This window comes from Cherax quadricarinatus, chromosome 29 (genome assembly GCF_038502225.1).
Source record: "Cherax quadricarinatus isolate ZL_2023a chromosome 29, ASM3850222v1, whole genome shotgun sequence".
Classification (NCBI taxonomy): domain Eukaryota; kingdom Metazoa; phylum Arthropoda; class Malacostraca; order Decapoda; family Parastacidae; genus Cherax; species Cherax quadricarinatus.
Window position 1 is genome coordinate 33,924,734 of NC_091320.1, and position 15,043 is coordinate 33,939,776.

Consider the following 15,043-nt stretch of genomic DNA (forward strand, 5'->3'; position numbering starts at 1 on the left):
AGAAGGATAACAGATGAACAAGGAGGCTTTAGGAAGGGTAGGGGGTGTGTGGACCAGGTGTTTACAGTGAAACATATAAGTGAACAGTATTTAGATAAAGGTAAAAAAGTTTTTGGAGCATTTATGAATTCGGAAAAGGCGTATGGTAGGGTGGATAGGGAGCAATGTGGCAGATGTTGCAAATGTATGGAATAGGAGGTAGGCTACTGAAAGCAGTAAAGAGTTTTTATGAGGATTGTGAGGCTCAAGTTAGAATTAGTAGGAAAGAAGATTATTTTCCAGTAAAACTAGGCCTTAAGTATGTGTGATGTCACCATGGTTGTTCAGTATATTTATGGATAGGGTTGTAAGAGAAGTGAATGCTCAGGTGTTGGCAAGAGGCATGAGATTAAAAGATAAAGAATCTAACATAGAGTGGGAGTAGTAACAGATGCTATTTGCTAATGACACTGTGCTTTTGGGAGATTCTGAAGAGAAGTTACAGAGGTTAGTGGATGAGTTTTTATAAGATATATAAAAGAAGGAAATTAAAATTGAACATAGGGAAGAGTAAGGTGATGAGGGTAACAAAAAAATTTAGGTAATAAAAGACTGGATATCAGATTGGAGGGAGAGAATATGGAGGAAGTGAATGTATTCATATATCTCGGAGTGAACTTGTCAGCAGATGGGCCTATGAAAGACGAGGTGAATCATAGAATTGATGAGGGCGCACTGAGTGGTGCAATGAAGAGTCTGTGGAGACAAAGGACTTTGTCCTTGGAAGCAAAGAGAGGAATGTATGAGAGTATAGTCATGCCAATGCTCTTATATGGGTGTGAAGCATGGGTGGTGAATGTTGCAACAAGGAGAAGGCTGGAGGCAGTGCAGATGTCGTATCTGAGGGCAATGTGTGGTGTGAATATAATGCAGAGAATTCATAGTTTGGAAATTAGGAGGAGGTGCAGGATTACTAAAACTATTATCCAGAGGGCTGAGGAGGGGTTGTTGAGGTGGTTCGAACATTTAAAGAATATGGAACGGAATAGAATGACCTGGAGAGCGTATAAATCTGTAGTGGAAGGAAGGTGGGGTAGGGGTCGGCCTAGAAAAGGTTGGAGGGAGGGGGTAAAGAAGGTTTTGTGTGCGAGAGGCTTGGACTTCCAGCAAGCATGCTTGAGCATGTTAAATAGGAGCAAATGGAGACAAATGGTTTTTAGGACTTGACGTGCTGTTGGAGTGTGAGCAAGGTAACATTTATGAATTGATTCTGGGAAACCGGCAAGCCGGACTTGAGTCCTGGAGATGGGAAGTAGTGTCTGCACTCTGAAGGAGGGGTGTTAATGTTGCAGTTTTATAACTGTAGTGTAAGCACGTCTCTGGCAAGACAGTGATGGAGTGAATGATGATTATGAAAGTGATTCTTCTTTTTTCCGGTCACCCTGCCTTGGTGGGAAATGGCCGATGTGTTAATAAAAAAAAATTATAAAACTATAGAACCTGCAAACTCGGCATCAGGATACACAGTACTTTATCAACACAGTCAGACTCCAGGATCTGAGAGAGGGGTGAGAGTTGGTTATACCTTGCACATCTCTTGGTCCTCGTCGGAGTTGTCGTTGCAGTCATCGGTGTTGTCGCAGAGGAACCTGTACTCGACACAGCGACCGTTGTCGCACCTCCACTGCTCCAGCGCACACAAATCCCCACGCTGGTAACACAACACCCCTGCCGCCTGGGGGAAAAAAAAGATAAATAATTGAAAAACTACAGGATAAGAAAGGATTTTGTGTCGACCATTTATGATATTCTTCAAATCACTCGTTCTCTTTCGACTGGAATATTAGTGTACTAAGGTCCCCTTTCAAAGCAAGCGAAATCGCGGAACTGGAGAATATGCATATAACCTTCGTAGCTCGTATAAACTCAGTAAAGCCCCTAAATTACTATAAGTGCTTGAAGTCCCTAAAAAGATGCATCGTAATCCACATCTAAAAGAATCTGGAGGTATTGGTAACAAATCTGCACACTGAAATTACTCCAAATGGAAACAAGAGGCTTGACAGACGGTAAAAGATACCTTCAACGAAAAGTAGGGGAGCGATAAGCATACCGAGAGAGAACTCAATTAGTGTTAAGAACCATTACACCGAGGGGAGACCCGGCAACACCCCCTTAAGAATCATCACACCGAGGGGGACCCGGCGACACCCATTTAAGAACCATAACACTGAGGGGGACCCAGCGACACCCCCTTAAGAGCCATCACACCGAGGGGGCCTAGCGACACCTTAAGAACCATCAGACTAAGAGGGACCCAGCGATAACCCCTAAAGAACCATCACACCGAGGGGGACCCAGCTACAGCCCCTTGGAACCCACTACACCAAGGGGCACCCAGCTCACCCCCTTGGGAACCACACTGAACGGGACTACTGACCTCTGACTCCGTACAGTCATGTCTGTTCCAGCCAGCGAAGTCGCATTCAGCCAGTGAGGCCTCTTTACCGTTGCAGTTGAGATCATCCATCAGGTACTGCCCGCTGCCCCAGCCAAAACTGTGGGGTGAGAGATCAAGCGACAATAGGTGGGAATTAACACGAGTTATTACAAGTAAATTCAACATATGACTAAGATAACTGTGCAAAACTTTGGTATTTTTATTGTGGACACTTCTCGCCAGCCAGTGACTTCATTAGTCCAATAAAAAGAAGAACCGTGAAAAATGAGTTGATATTATAGTACTAAATTTTTCGGCATATGAGGCGCACGACAGACGCATCATAACGGTAAATCAGTAATATTCAAGAGATAATTGCCCTCTTACTTTACACTAAAGCGTAACCCAAAGCTTACCCTTGACCCTGACCATATAAGGCGCAGGGTGAGTTTTCGAGGCTTGTGGGAAAAAAAGGCGTCTCTTTTATGCCTGAAAATACGATTATATATATATATATATATATATATATATATATATATATATATATATATATATATATATATATATATATATATATATATATATATATATATATATATATATGGGATACGGCCGGTTTGTTGAAATATATATATATATATATATATATATATATATATATATATATATATATATATATATATATATATATATATATATATATATATATATATATATATATATATATATATATATATATGTCGTGCCGAATATGTAAAACTGGTCAATTAGCAAGAACTCATTAAAAATTAAGTCCTTTCTGAAATTTTCTCTTATACGTTTAAGGATACATTTGTTTCATTAATGTTGATGTAAAAAAATATAATTTTGCACAAAAGAATCTTAGAAAACTTACCTGACCTTATTATAACAAGAACAATTTATTTTAGCCTAACCCATCTAAATATATTTTAGATTTGTTTACAATAATTTAATACTAAACAAACACAGTGAAATATATTTTTTTCGTTAGGTTCAGAATGATTTTGGCGAAATTAATGCATACACAAATATTCGCTTGTCCTATATGGCAAGATGAGCGTTGCTATTTAAGCCAAGATCGCAAGTTCTGCCTAAACCATACCCCCGGCCGGGATTGAACCCGCGGTCATAGAGTCTCAAAACTCCAGCCCGTCGCGTTAGCCACTAGTGGCTAACGCGACGGGCTGGAGTTTTGAGACTCTATGAGTGAAGAGTCAAGTTCTGCCTATTCGGCACGACATATATATATATATATATATATATATATATATATATATATATATATATATATATATATATATATATATTGTGTGTGTGTGTGTGTGTGTGTGTGTGTGTGTGTGTGTGTGCAAGACTTGATCTAAAGATTTCCACCTCCCACCCCCCGTGGCTTGTTTTGCATTGTCTTACAAAAGTGAAAAATAACTTCTGCATTCCATATGCATTCATACATATCTGAAGATGCGGATCCTTAAATAGATTCAATGGTAAATTTACATTGGGAATTTATATAATTATCATTTGTATTCGAAAAGTTTGGTTGCCTCGAGGTAAGAATGACGACATTTCATGGCCCCCAGAAATAGGCCGAATTACCCCGAGGTTAAAACCCACTGGATCAGAGAGGTACACATAAATATGTAAATACGCACTTAACAAGGTATTTGTGAGCTGTGTCTGTGGATTATGTTCTTCAGTAGGAACTAGTCTATCCTGACAAGGGTCTTATCCGATAATGATCGTTAATTTCTTACGCATCCTCTGACCTACCTGAACAAGACCTTCACCGATTTCATAAAAAAAGAATCGTTTCACAGATTAGTAGCTTTTGCGTGTACCTTAGCCACAGTACCGACTTATTTTTCACGAGTATCTTTACTTTTGAAAAAAAGTCTTTACAGATTTTTGAAGGGCAAGACACTACAAGAATACTGGAGTTTACTCACCGTGAGTTTTGGAAGACTTCCTTGGCTCCAGTAGTAAATCCCAGTTGTTGGCACACTACGTCCCCATCTGACACCCCCCACATGTCGTCACACACGGGGCCCCATCGACCGAACACTGCCAGAAACACGAGTCACCATAAGCTGTTTGGTTATAAAACTTTAATAACTCAACATGAAATAAAAACAACAGAAAGTTGTTAGTAAAGTTAGTAAGAATGTAGAGCAGTATACCAGATCCACAGGTTAGTTTATCAGACTAAATGGAGGACTATCCATTACCCACAAGCTTTTTTTCTTCGTCAAAACTATCAGAACTAACTAGATACCTGTCTGGTTGTCCTCAGTTACTAAAAACTGTTAAATATTTGACTGGAACGACATTTCGCTCTATGAGGAGCTTTATTAAGTCATGATCTATATAAAGTTATATATGACGCTTGGCCACTTGCCATCCACTTAGAATATATTAACAAGGGACTGAAATAAACATGCTTGATTCCGACTACTTGTTAATTATTATTATAATCATGTGGAGAGCTAAACCCATAGGATTATACAGCGCATGTGGAGGGGGGGGGATGGAAGGTATTCAGGTTCAATTCAGAGAACTAGAGCACAGATCCAGTTTCCTAGATCAAGAGACCCTCACCAGCGTCAAGGAACCTCCCTTGAGGGATGACTAGATGTTAAAAAAATACAATTAACATAGGTCATGTCTGCTGAAAAATGTTTTGGTCCTGGGTCATATTTGCAGGGAATAACGTCCCTGGACCATTTCCGTTGAACACATCCTAAAAGTGATTGCTTTTGTTTTTTCCACTACTTTTTTTGTGTTACCTCTGACCTCGACGCGGCCCTCGTGGGGGCCAGAGCCGTTGACGAGCCGCACATCGAAGTTCAGTTGGCTGGCACACTTCTCGTCTTCACCTTCTTTACAGTCCCGACGACCATCACATACCTGCGGGGTAACGTACACTGGTGTTGGCACTCAACGTATTGGTTGCACTCATCACACTCTGTACTTTAGTGGTATTGTGATGAATGGTTTTGAAAACCGACAAGTTGAAGAATTTGCCGGTTTTCAAAATCATTCAGCACAACTGTCAGACACTGCATCATCATGGGATCTTGATACAAAGAATTCTTCAAAACTTGTCCAACCTTTGGACGAAGACTTACTTCGACTAGTGGATAGTACCACTATGACCCCGCCTCCTCCTGCTTCGCCTCACCTGACTACAGCATATAAGCCACGTCTACGGCCCTATGCTGTCATCGACAACTTGTCCCAAGATGAGCTTCTCCAACAGTCAAGATAAAACCATCCAGTGGTACCATCAATGACTCTACCAAGCTTGCCCTTGCTGTGGCAGTCAGAGGTCCACAGGTCAAGATTAATACCATCCTCTCATTCCAAGAAGCCTTCATTATTGTCTGTGAAGACGATGTTGAGGCTGACAAACTACTGACCTCCTCTGCTTTGTCCACTCTATCAGACCGTGGCTTCAAAGTCATGTCCTCTCCTGCCTTACGGGCTAAGAGGACTGTCTTCTTGAAGAGACTTGACAAACTGATTACCATACAACCTGTTGAAGACCTAAAGACCTCCATAGAAGAACAAAATCCCTGGGCTACAGTTGAAAGCATCACCAAGATTCCTACTGCCTCCTCCATGCTGAAAATCACTTTTACTGATGTGACAATGGCTGCCCAAGCTATGGCTGAAGGCCTGGCCATATACTACTACTTCATTAACTCCAGTCATATTGAAGCTGAGCGGTACCATCATATTACTCAGAGCTGGAGTTGCTACTCTTACCTACACTCTACAAAAGACTGCCCCACCAAAGACAGAAAGTTCTGCTGTACCTGCAGGTCTGAAGACCACGATTCCAAGACTTGCACTTCTACTGCCCCACTTAAGTGTCTCAACTGCAAAAACAATCACCATACTCTCGCTGCAAAGTGCCCCACTCGTCGAGAAATTCTGAAAAGAAGCTAGGAAGCAGAACAGAAGACACCTTCCAAGTCACCTACTTATGCTGCCATCACCAAACTCCAGGCCGACAAAACGAAACTTTTAAAAGCTACCCAACCCTCCACCACTACTCCACCAGCGTGTGAACCTACGAAAATTCATTACTGTATGCTATATGCACACATGCATAACATGGCGTTACCAGGCTCCTTCAAAACTGCTATTAACGAGCTCTTCCGATTGAACAACATGCCAAACTTTACTTTCCCAGACTATCCACCATCTGCCGACATCATCAAGCTCACCAAAGAATTAGGCAACATCACAACACCTGAAATTCCATCTCCAAGAAACAACCAATCAGCGACTTCCAACATCACCACCGCTGTGGACCAATCACCTGAGTCTTCCACCTCATCTGCTACTACTAACGAACCACCTGCTTCATCTCCAACTCAACCACCAAAAGCCAGGAAAGCTAAGACACTTCCTCCTGAAAATTCACCTCAAGATACTCGAAGACCTGAAGAAATGGAAGAGGAAACAATATTTAGACCAACTGAATCCCTCACCTTCTATACATATAACCCTCACACCCCCGTCGCTATATGCACCTCAGGTCATCTATTCCATGCACCATGGTAGTATCAAGTACACTGTTGCTCCGGGATGCGATTCCCACACTGAAACTGCCCTAATTGCAAACTTAGGAAAAAACAGCAGAAGTCTGCTCAAACTTACTTTCTTATCAAAACCTGCTTTCGAATTACTTCAAAATGGCTCTACGACAGGAACGAGAAGCTAACAAAACGCAGACATACTTAACGTCCAATCATATTGAAGCATGCCTCCCTCTCCACCCCGCTTCCCGCCGATCTCCAGCAACCAATCGCCGACCAGATCTACAGATCAACCACCTTGACGCAGCCTGCACAGCTTGCCCACGTCGTCCACATCCTCACCCAAGTCCTGATCTCTCCATCTCTATCCCACGATCGTCTCAGCTGCTGGGTTAAGCCCTGGCTCTATTTCTACAACTAAGAACACTCCTCTCCAGCGCTATTCTTCGACTGTTCCGTCTTCCCCGCTCATCCCATTGGGATCTTACCTGAATTTGTTCGTTCGTTCGTTCGTTCGTTCCTATGCTGTACATTCTACAAGATTGATGGACTGAACACATCGACTCCACACATTCAGTTCACGGAGTACACTACCTTGTCACTAGATAGGCACATGGCTTCTGTCGACAAAAAGAGGCCACGATGCTCCATGAACACGATGGAGGACTCGGATTTGGAGATGTGGGGCGCAATTCTAGCGAAGAAGTTGCGAGACCACCCCGTGTCATCAGAGGAAGAGAAAGATCCTGCTCACATTGTAGCAGATCTGACAGTTCCAACCATGGAGCCAGCGAATATTATAACAGGGGAGGAAATAAACACCCCACCCCACGAGGAGGTCGACTGAGCAGGCAAACCAGTTCAACCGACCTGGCAAATTCAAGGTGAAGTCTTACGCAGAGCACAGAACCCACTTTGGCGTTGTTTCATACCTGGAATCACGACACAACCTGAAGTTCAAGATATGGTTCAACTTGAGGGAAGAACCAATACTGACTCCTCTCAACAAGGAAATGTACACCGCCTTGAAGAGAGTCATGGAGACAGATCGCTCCTTCACCCTGGAGGAACTGGACTCTCGGCAGAAGATCACCAAGGGTGTAGTGATGCGATACCCGCTGATGATGCCCATCGAGGCAATAGCAGCTCACCCCAGTGTGGTGTCAGCTCAACGTCTCAAGGCAAAGACGGCAGGCAATGCACCAACCCGACAAATCCTCATACAGCATGTAAGACCACTGCCATCCCAGCTGGACCTCGGTTATTTGGACAGGTACGACGTCAGGCCCTTCACGGCAAAACCAGATCGTTGTTTCAAGTGCCAGCGTTACGGACTCCTGGGTGCACTCTGCCCGAACAAAGTAATCTCTGGTGTCTGCAGCCAGTGCCACCCTGCCGAGGAATGCATCACCAAGCTGAAAAATGCTTCGCCACCCCCTCCACAATGCCCGAACTGCAGACAGAAACACCAACCCTGGAATCCTCCATGCTCCGAGAGGCTCGCCAAAATTCAAGGAGTCTGGAAGAAGCCAAAAACTCGGCAGCAGGCTACGACGAATCATCATTCTCAGTAGACGATGGGTGCAGAGAACCCTGCCATACCGCAGACCTCTCATCAGGTCACCCAACTCAAGGCTCAGGAATTCCCAACCCTCGAAGCCTCAACCAGGCATCATGGTCAGGAGTCTCTTGCACCCCTACCTCAACGAAGAAACAAAAACAAGAGGAACAAGAGGCGTCAACAGGGTACATCTGGTCAACGCAATCAGCAGACGGCACTAAACGAGCCTCCACCGTCCATAACACGACAACGCAGGCACTCCTTACCCGGGACAGCTGCTTTGCAGGCTCAACTGGCACCTTACCAGCAGATGCCGGCTACCCAACCTGGTATACAACAACAGACCACGGTGCATACAATAAAGAAATCCAACCCTCAACAGTCCCTATAGACCACAACAGCCCAGGTAATATCCACTGTTTCGAATCCAATGCCAACGCAGGTCCTCACCAGGGAGGATCTCGTAGCATTCATCAAGGCATTCACAGATATTATTTGCAATACAATCAACTCCACGGAACAACAGAGCGTATTCCGGCAGATGGTCAGTACGCTCGTGAGAGTGTGCTCACTAACCAAGGAGGAGACGGTGGACGCCATGAATTTGCAGGTTCTCAGAGCGGACAGGGCTCAGTCCCCAGCTCAGAAAACAACAGCGATGGAATAACTTCCTACCAAATCACACCCTCAAAATCCTACAATGGAACATTCAGAGCAAACAGGGGCAAACAGCACCTCTTGCTGGAGGCAGTAATTCGGGATCGGGTTGACATCATCTTGCTACAAGAAACTCTGACTATCCTGACTATGTGCCCAAGACTACCCAGTTTTGCTGAGTATTTTCGGCACATGGACGCGGGCGTTCACTGCAGAGACACAACTGTATTCGTATCTGATACAATACCTTACGAGGTTATAGCCAACCCTGTGGACTGTGGGGAAGATGTCGAGGTACAGGCCATCCTTGCACATGTACCTGGGGCGCCTATTACCATCTGTAACATCTACAAGAACCCAAGACGCACCCTCGACATTGCAGAGCTCCTCGCGCTAGCATGCACTGAGTGTATTATTGTGGGTGGAGATTTCAACGCACATCACCCAATGCTGCACTCTCACTCAGCAACCAATGCTGCTGGCAGACACATAGCAATGCTCCTACACGATATTCTAGATGTAAAGTTGCTAAACAATGGAGACCCCACACACCTATTGGGTGGCTGCCTCGACCTTACCTTCGGGACAAGACAACTCGCAGCAGGAACCACATGGGAAACTCATCCTCACCTTGTCAGTGACCACTTCGAAGTGATCACCACCTTCAACATCAACAGGCCTCCCACAGTTGTGCTGCCTCCTAGATGGGACGTAAAGAGGGCCAACTGGAAGGTGTTCCAGGATTATCTTCATGAACGGTGGTCCACATACACTCTATCCAAAGACTGTGATACGGCTGAACAGGAGCTGATCACTGTTCTCATCCAGGCAGCAGAGTGTGCAATTCCAAAGAAGTCCGCAGGACGCACTCACAAAAGAGACTGGTGGTTCTACAATGATGAGGTGTGAGAGCAGACCCACCGCATCAACTCTTTTAGGAAGCTATACAGGCGTAACCCTACGGAAGAGAACAGGAATACTCTGAGAACCATTGTGCAGCATGCCCGCAGTCTCTCTCAGAGTAAAAACTGAGAAATGGCTGGAGTGGTGCTCAACACTGGGGCATCACACCACCATATCTGAGATATGGGGCAAGCTCAACATAGCAACTGGCAAGAGGAAGCCGAGACCACCAGCACACCTGAACCCATCCCAGGAAGCAGAGAAACTAGTGGAGCTTTTTACTTCCAGGGGAGCCTCCACTCAACTCCCACAGGACATCCGGAATATACAGACGGATCTTTTGCCACAACGCCAGTTAATGATACAAGCTGCATGTGAGTTGGAAGATGTGACTGATGAAAACCTCACGGACTTAGAACTCCGACGTGCCATTAAAAACACAGGTGATACTGCCCCGGGCATCGATGGTGTTACATACTCCATGACTGCACGTGCTGGGCAGAGTAGATGGGAGGCCCTACTAGATGTCATAAAAAGTCGTGGAGAGCCAGAACACTCCCAGCAGCTTGGAAGAAGGCTACCAATGTACCAATTCCAAAGCCCAAGGACCCAGGCAGTATGAGACCCATATCACTGACCAGCTGTTTAGCCAAGACTGCTGAGAGGATGGTGTTAAACCGCCTCTTATGGAAACTTGGACCCCCTCATCATCACATATTTGGCTTCACCAAAGGAGTGAGTGTCGGTATAGCTACTGAATTCCCTATACGTATACTTGTGTAGTATATTGTCGATCATATCATCCATGTATATATTTAGGCTCCCTGCTCAGCTAGGCAGGGAGCCTAAATGTGACGTCACGTGACGCCGCATGAGTGCGTGGGATGCACTGTCCCTCTCTCACTCCATGAATAGGACCACAACAAGGCAACACGGCTAGGCTGGGCTCCCCTCTTCACACTCTGCTAATATAAGTGTTACCATCCACAAGTGTGTTTAACTCCAACCATCATATCTCCACAAACCCTCTCAACAAATGGTGCCAGCAGTGAGCACGTAAATTTGATATTTACACAGAAGTAGGGAGATTAACTTCTGTCAGCCGACGATGGACATTGTGTCGCCTGCATGGCGGCTTAGCCTAAGAGCCAGCTACCCCGAGCAAGCGTCCACCAGCCTGTTTGCTTCCTGCTTCCTGGTCAGTCTTTGTGTCTTAGTGTTTTGTTTGCTTATTTGCATTACTTCCGAGGGGTTGACCCAGGTTTGCAAATTAAGCCAAGCCGCCAAGCCAGTCTGTGGGGGGAGTCAAGCCCTACACCATCCAGCCTGTCTTAAATACCAGCCTTGCCTGCTAAGCCAGGTTTCCACACCTGCTGTGCTCATTGTTACAAGTTCTTAAGCCAGTCTGTGTGACAGGTTAAGTCAAGCAAGCCAGCCAACTAACCCAGGAGACTAACCCAGTACTCAAGCAAGCCATGTGAGTTCCAGCCTTTACCATTGCTTGTGCTCTCAGTTCTAAGCCATTCTGAGTGCTTATACCATCTCTGTGGTGTTGTGGTATTTTGTGAGTTTATAAGCCAGCCTGGCTTAGAATATTTTCATGTCTAGTGTGGGTGTACCCAGAGAACGTGGGTTACACCGTTTATCCAGTAGGCCTAGCCACCACGCAGTGTCCCAGCACGCTGCTTCACTCACCCACACCTTCCACCACCATCACTGTTTTTACCCTTATATCGGGTCCTAGCACCTTCTTTTACGGCTCACATAGCGGGTCAAGACACAAGATTGTTTCATCCTACCTGTGCGCCAACAAGAAAAGCCTTGCTATGTGAGTTCCTCTAGTTTAAGCGCAAATTCTTCAAGACGTCGACGTGTTGAGAGTAGTGGAGAGCCGCGACAGCTACAACCACCCTTCTCCACCACCATCACCCTCAATTCTCCACCTAGTGACATTTCTTTTCAGTGATTTCTTAGTGACATTTCTTTTCAGTGATAGTGACATTCTGTGACTCTTGATTACATCCTGTTTGTAATATTTTTTTTTCTTCCTTCAGTGTTTAAATTTTCGTGCTTTTTTTATGTCTGTTGTACTGTGTTCCTTTTTTTATATTCTTGAAGTAAGTACTTTTCCATTTTTCCCTGTTGTGTCTACCTCGACTTTGAGAAGGAATTTGAGTTAACCAGCCCCACAGCAATTATAGCAATACTAGCTCGGAAGAGGATCAAAGGACGCCTCCTGGCCTGGATAGAGTCCTACCTTAGGTATAGGCAAGCCTGTGTCACCTTTCAGGGGCATTATTCTTCCTTTAAAACCCTGGAAAATAGCACGCCACAAGGAGTTGTGCTCAGTCCTACCCTGTTTAACATCCTTATGCAAGAACTTGTGAGCCTTCCCTTTCATAGTGGTATGCAGCTCCTCAGCTACGCTGATGATCTTGCACTAGTAGTGAATTGGAAAGGCAATTTGGAGTGACAGGCTCAGAGAGCTTTGGACCTAATTACGCAGCCTTGCGTAGTTAGGCCGTTGATCATAATAAAGAATTCGATATTGTTTACTTAGATTTTATTAAGACTTTTGATAGAGTACCGCACCAGAGACTGTTAAAGAAAGTGGCAGCTCATGGCATTGGGGGAAAAGTGTTGTTATGGATCGAGTCATGGCTCATCAATAGGAAGCAGAGAGTATGCTTAAATGGGGTTAAATCCGAGTGGGGATCTGTAACAGGTGGCGTACCACAGGGATCAGTTTTAGGCCCGTTGTTGTTTATAAAATATATCAATGACCTTGATGAGGGAATTACTAGTAATATGAGCAAATTCACCGATGACACAAAGATAGGTAGGATAATTGATTCAGAAAAGTGGCAGATGCAGTTCAGTGTAGATAAATGCAAGGTTCTGAAGCTCGGGAGTGTCCATAACCCTAGCACTTACAAGTTAAATAACGTAAAACTTAGCCATACAGATTGTGAAAATGACTTGGGGGGTTATGATAAGCAGCAACCTTAAACCAAGACAGCAATGCCTAAACGTAATAAGGCAAACAGATTACTGGGATTTATATCAAGATGTGTAAGCAACAGAAATCCAGCGGTTATTTTACAGCTTTATACATCATTAGTGAGGCCTCACCTAAATTATGCAGCTCAGTTCTGGTCTCCATATCACAGAATGGATATAAATCCGCTAGAAAATATTCCAGCATAGAATGACCATAACATTAGGAATCTTCCGTACATTCACTTGTAAGGAAAAATGAGGGGAGACATGATTGAAGTGTATAAGTGGAAGATGGGTATTAACAAAGGGGATATAAATATTGTTGTTGTAGGCTTGCCGGTACTTTCGGCCCGGGTCTTCTCCACATGGCGACCCGGCGGTGGCCTCCCGGGCGGAGGGTGTCGTTCATTTTCTTTCTTCTGTATTCTTTCTTGGGGCTCTCCGGTTGGAGGGTGACTTCTTCCGTCTTGCGGTGACTCCCCAAGTGGGAAGTGTCTTCTCGTTTAGCATCTTCAGCAGCATAGGAGGGCGGAGGCAGTAATTACAGGGTTCGTTTTGGAGCCAGTCCCCAGCTTTAGCAGGCAGCAAAGTGCTGGGGAAACTTGTCTTCACGGTGATTGATCATTGATAGTCCTGCTAGGTGAGGGTACCGTCTTCGGCAGCCCCATTCTAAAGAGTCCTGAATTTCTTCCTTGTGGTGTAGTCGAGTGCCACAAAGCGGTGACTTTTTGAGAGTAGGTTGATCAGGGATTCAGTGGTGAATGATCGAGTTGAGTCGCAGGTGAACTTAACTGTCCCGTTGTGGAGGTGTTGAATAATTTCTGGAGTGTACATTACGTTCTCATTCTGGTTGGTTGTGTAGAAGTATACACCAGGCAAGAACTGGACTTCTTGTGAAGGAGTGGCGGTAGTAAGTAGGGCTGCATCCCAAGGCTCTTGTGTTTTAACCATCTTGGCTGGTGGCTGAGACGATTGAGGTGAGGCGTCTGATTGGTCCGTTGTAACGGAGGTGGAAGCAGGTGCTAGTGGACTCTCATTGGTGGAATCGGTCGGCGTCTCAGTGGTCTCTGATTGGTCCATCTCTGTGGCGGGAGGAAAGTGTGGTAGCGGTGGAGCAGCGGTAATGTTGGCGACATTTGGGATTTTATGATCTCTGTGGAAGGTGGAGATGCAGGGAATGTAAAACCAGGCATGTTGTTGAGCTTGAAGAGTTCGTTGATGGTGGTGTTGAAGGAACCAGGTTCAGCTACATTCTGCACATGAACATACATGATGCAGTAAAGAATCTTGGTGGAGTCGCCAGCAAGAGCTGGCGAAGAAGTGGTAGATGCAGCTTGCGTGGCTTGAAGAATCTTGGTAGTATCTGCTTGAAGCTTGGTAATAGCAGCATATGTAGTCGCTTGTGCAGTTGTTTTTCTTTTTGTTGTTGTTGTTGTTGTTGGAGTTGTTTGTTAAGTATATCTCGTCTGGTTGGGCACTCGGCAGCAAGAGTATGGTGATCATTCTTGCAGTTCAAGCATTTAGGTGGAGAGTCAGTAGTGCACGTCTTGAAGTCATAACCTTCTTGGCCGCAGGTGGAGCAGAACTTCTTATTCTTGGCAGGGCAGTCTTTGGTGGTGTGTTGGTATGAGTAACAGTTGGAACACTGGAATTTGATGGAATTTTTCTGTTTCGATGAAGGCTGGATTGATGTGGAGGTAGTCAATAGCCAGTCCCTCAGCGAGAACTCTAGCTGCCATGTTGACGTCACTGAAGGTGACCTTCAGCATGGAGGAGGCATTGGGTATTTTGGTAATGAATTTCACCTTGGCCCAAGGGTTCTGTGCTTCAATGGACGACTTGATTTCTTCGGTAGCCTGAGCAGTGATGAGCCTTTCGAGTCTCTTGAGGAACACAGTTCTCCTGGCCCTCAGAGCTGGGAAAGTCAAGACAATAAAT

General features: G+C 45.0%; 1 protein-coding gene across 2 annotated transcripts in view; it reads right to left on the bottom strand.

Moving 5' to 3' along the window:
* LOC128690438 (serine protease svh-1-like) overlaps nt 1-15,043 on the bottom strand; it is a 109,415-nt gene that overhangs the window by 21,823 nt on the left and 72,549 nt on the right. For both annotated transcript variants that reach the window (XM_070089693.1, XM_070089692.1), the window contains exons 18-21: nt 5,224-5,344; nt 4,387-4,501; nt 2,420-2,537; nt 1,565-1,714 (exon numbers count right to left, since the gene is read on the bottom strand). In XM_070089693.1, coding sequence (XP_069945794.1) covers nt 1,565-1,714; nt 2,420-2,537; nt 4,387-4,501; nt 5,224-5,344 — 504 coding nt within the window. The remainder of the gene's footprint in view (nt 1-1,564; nt 1,715-2,419; nt 2,538-4,386; nt 4,502-5,223; nt 5,345-15,043) is intronic.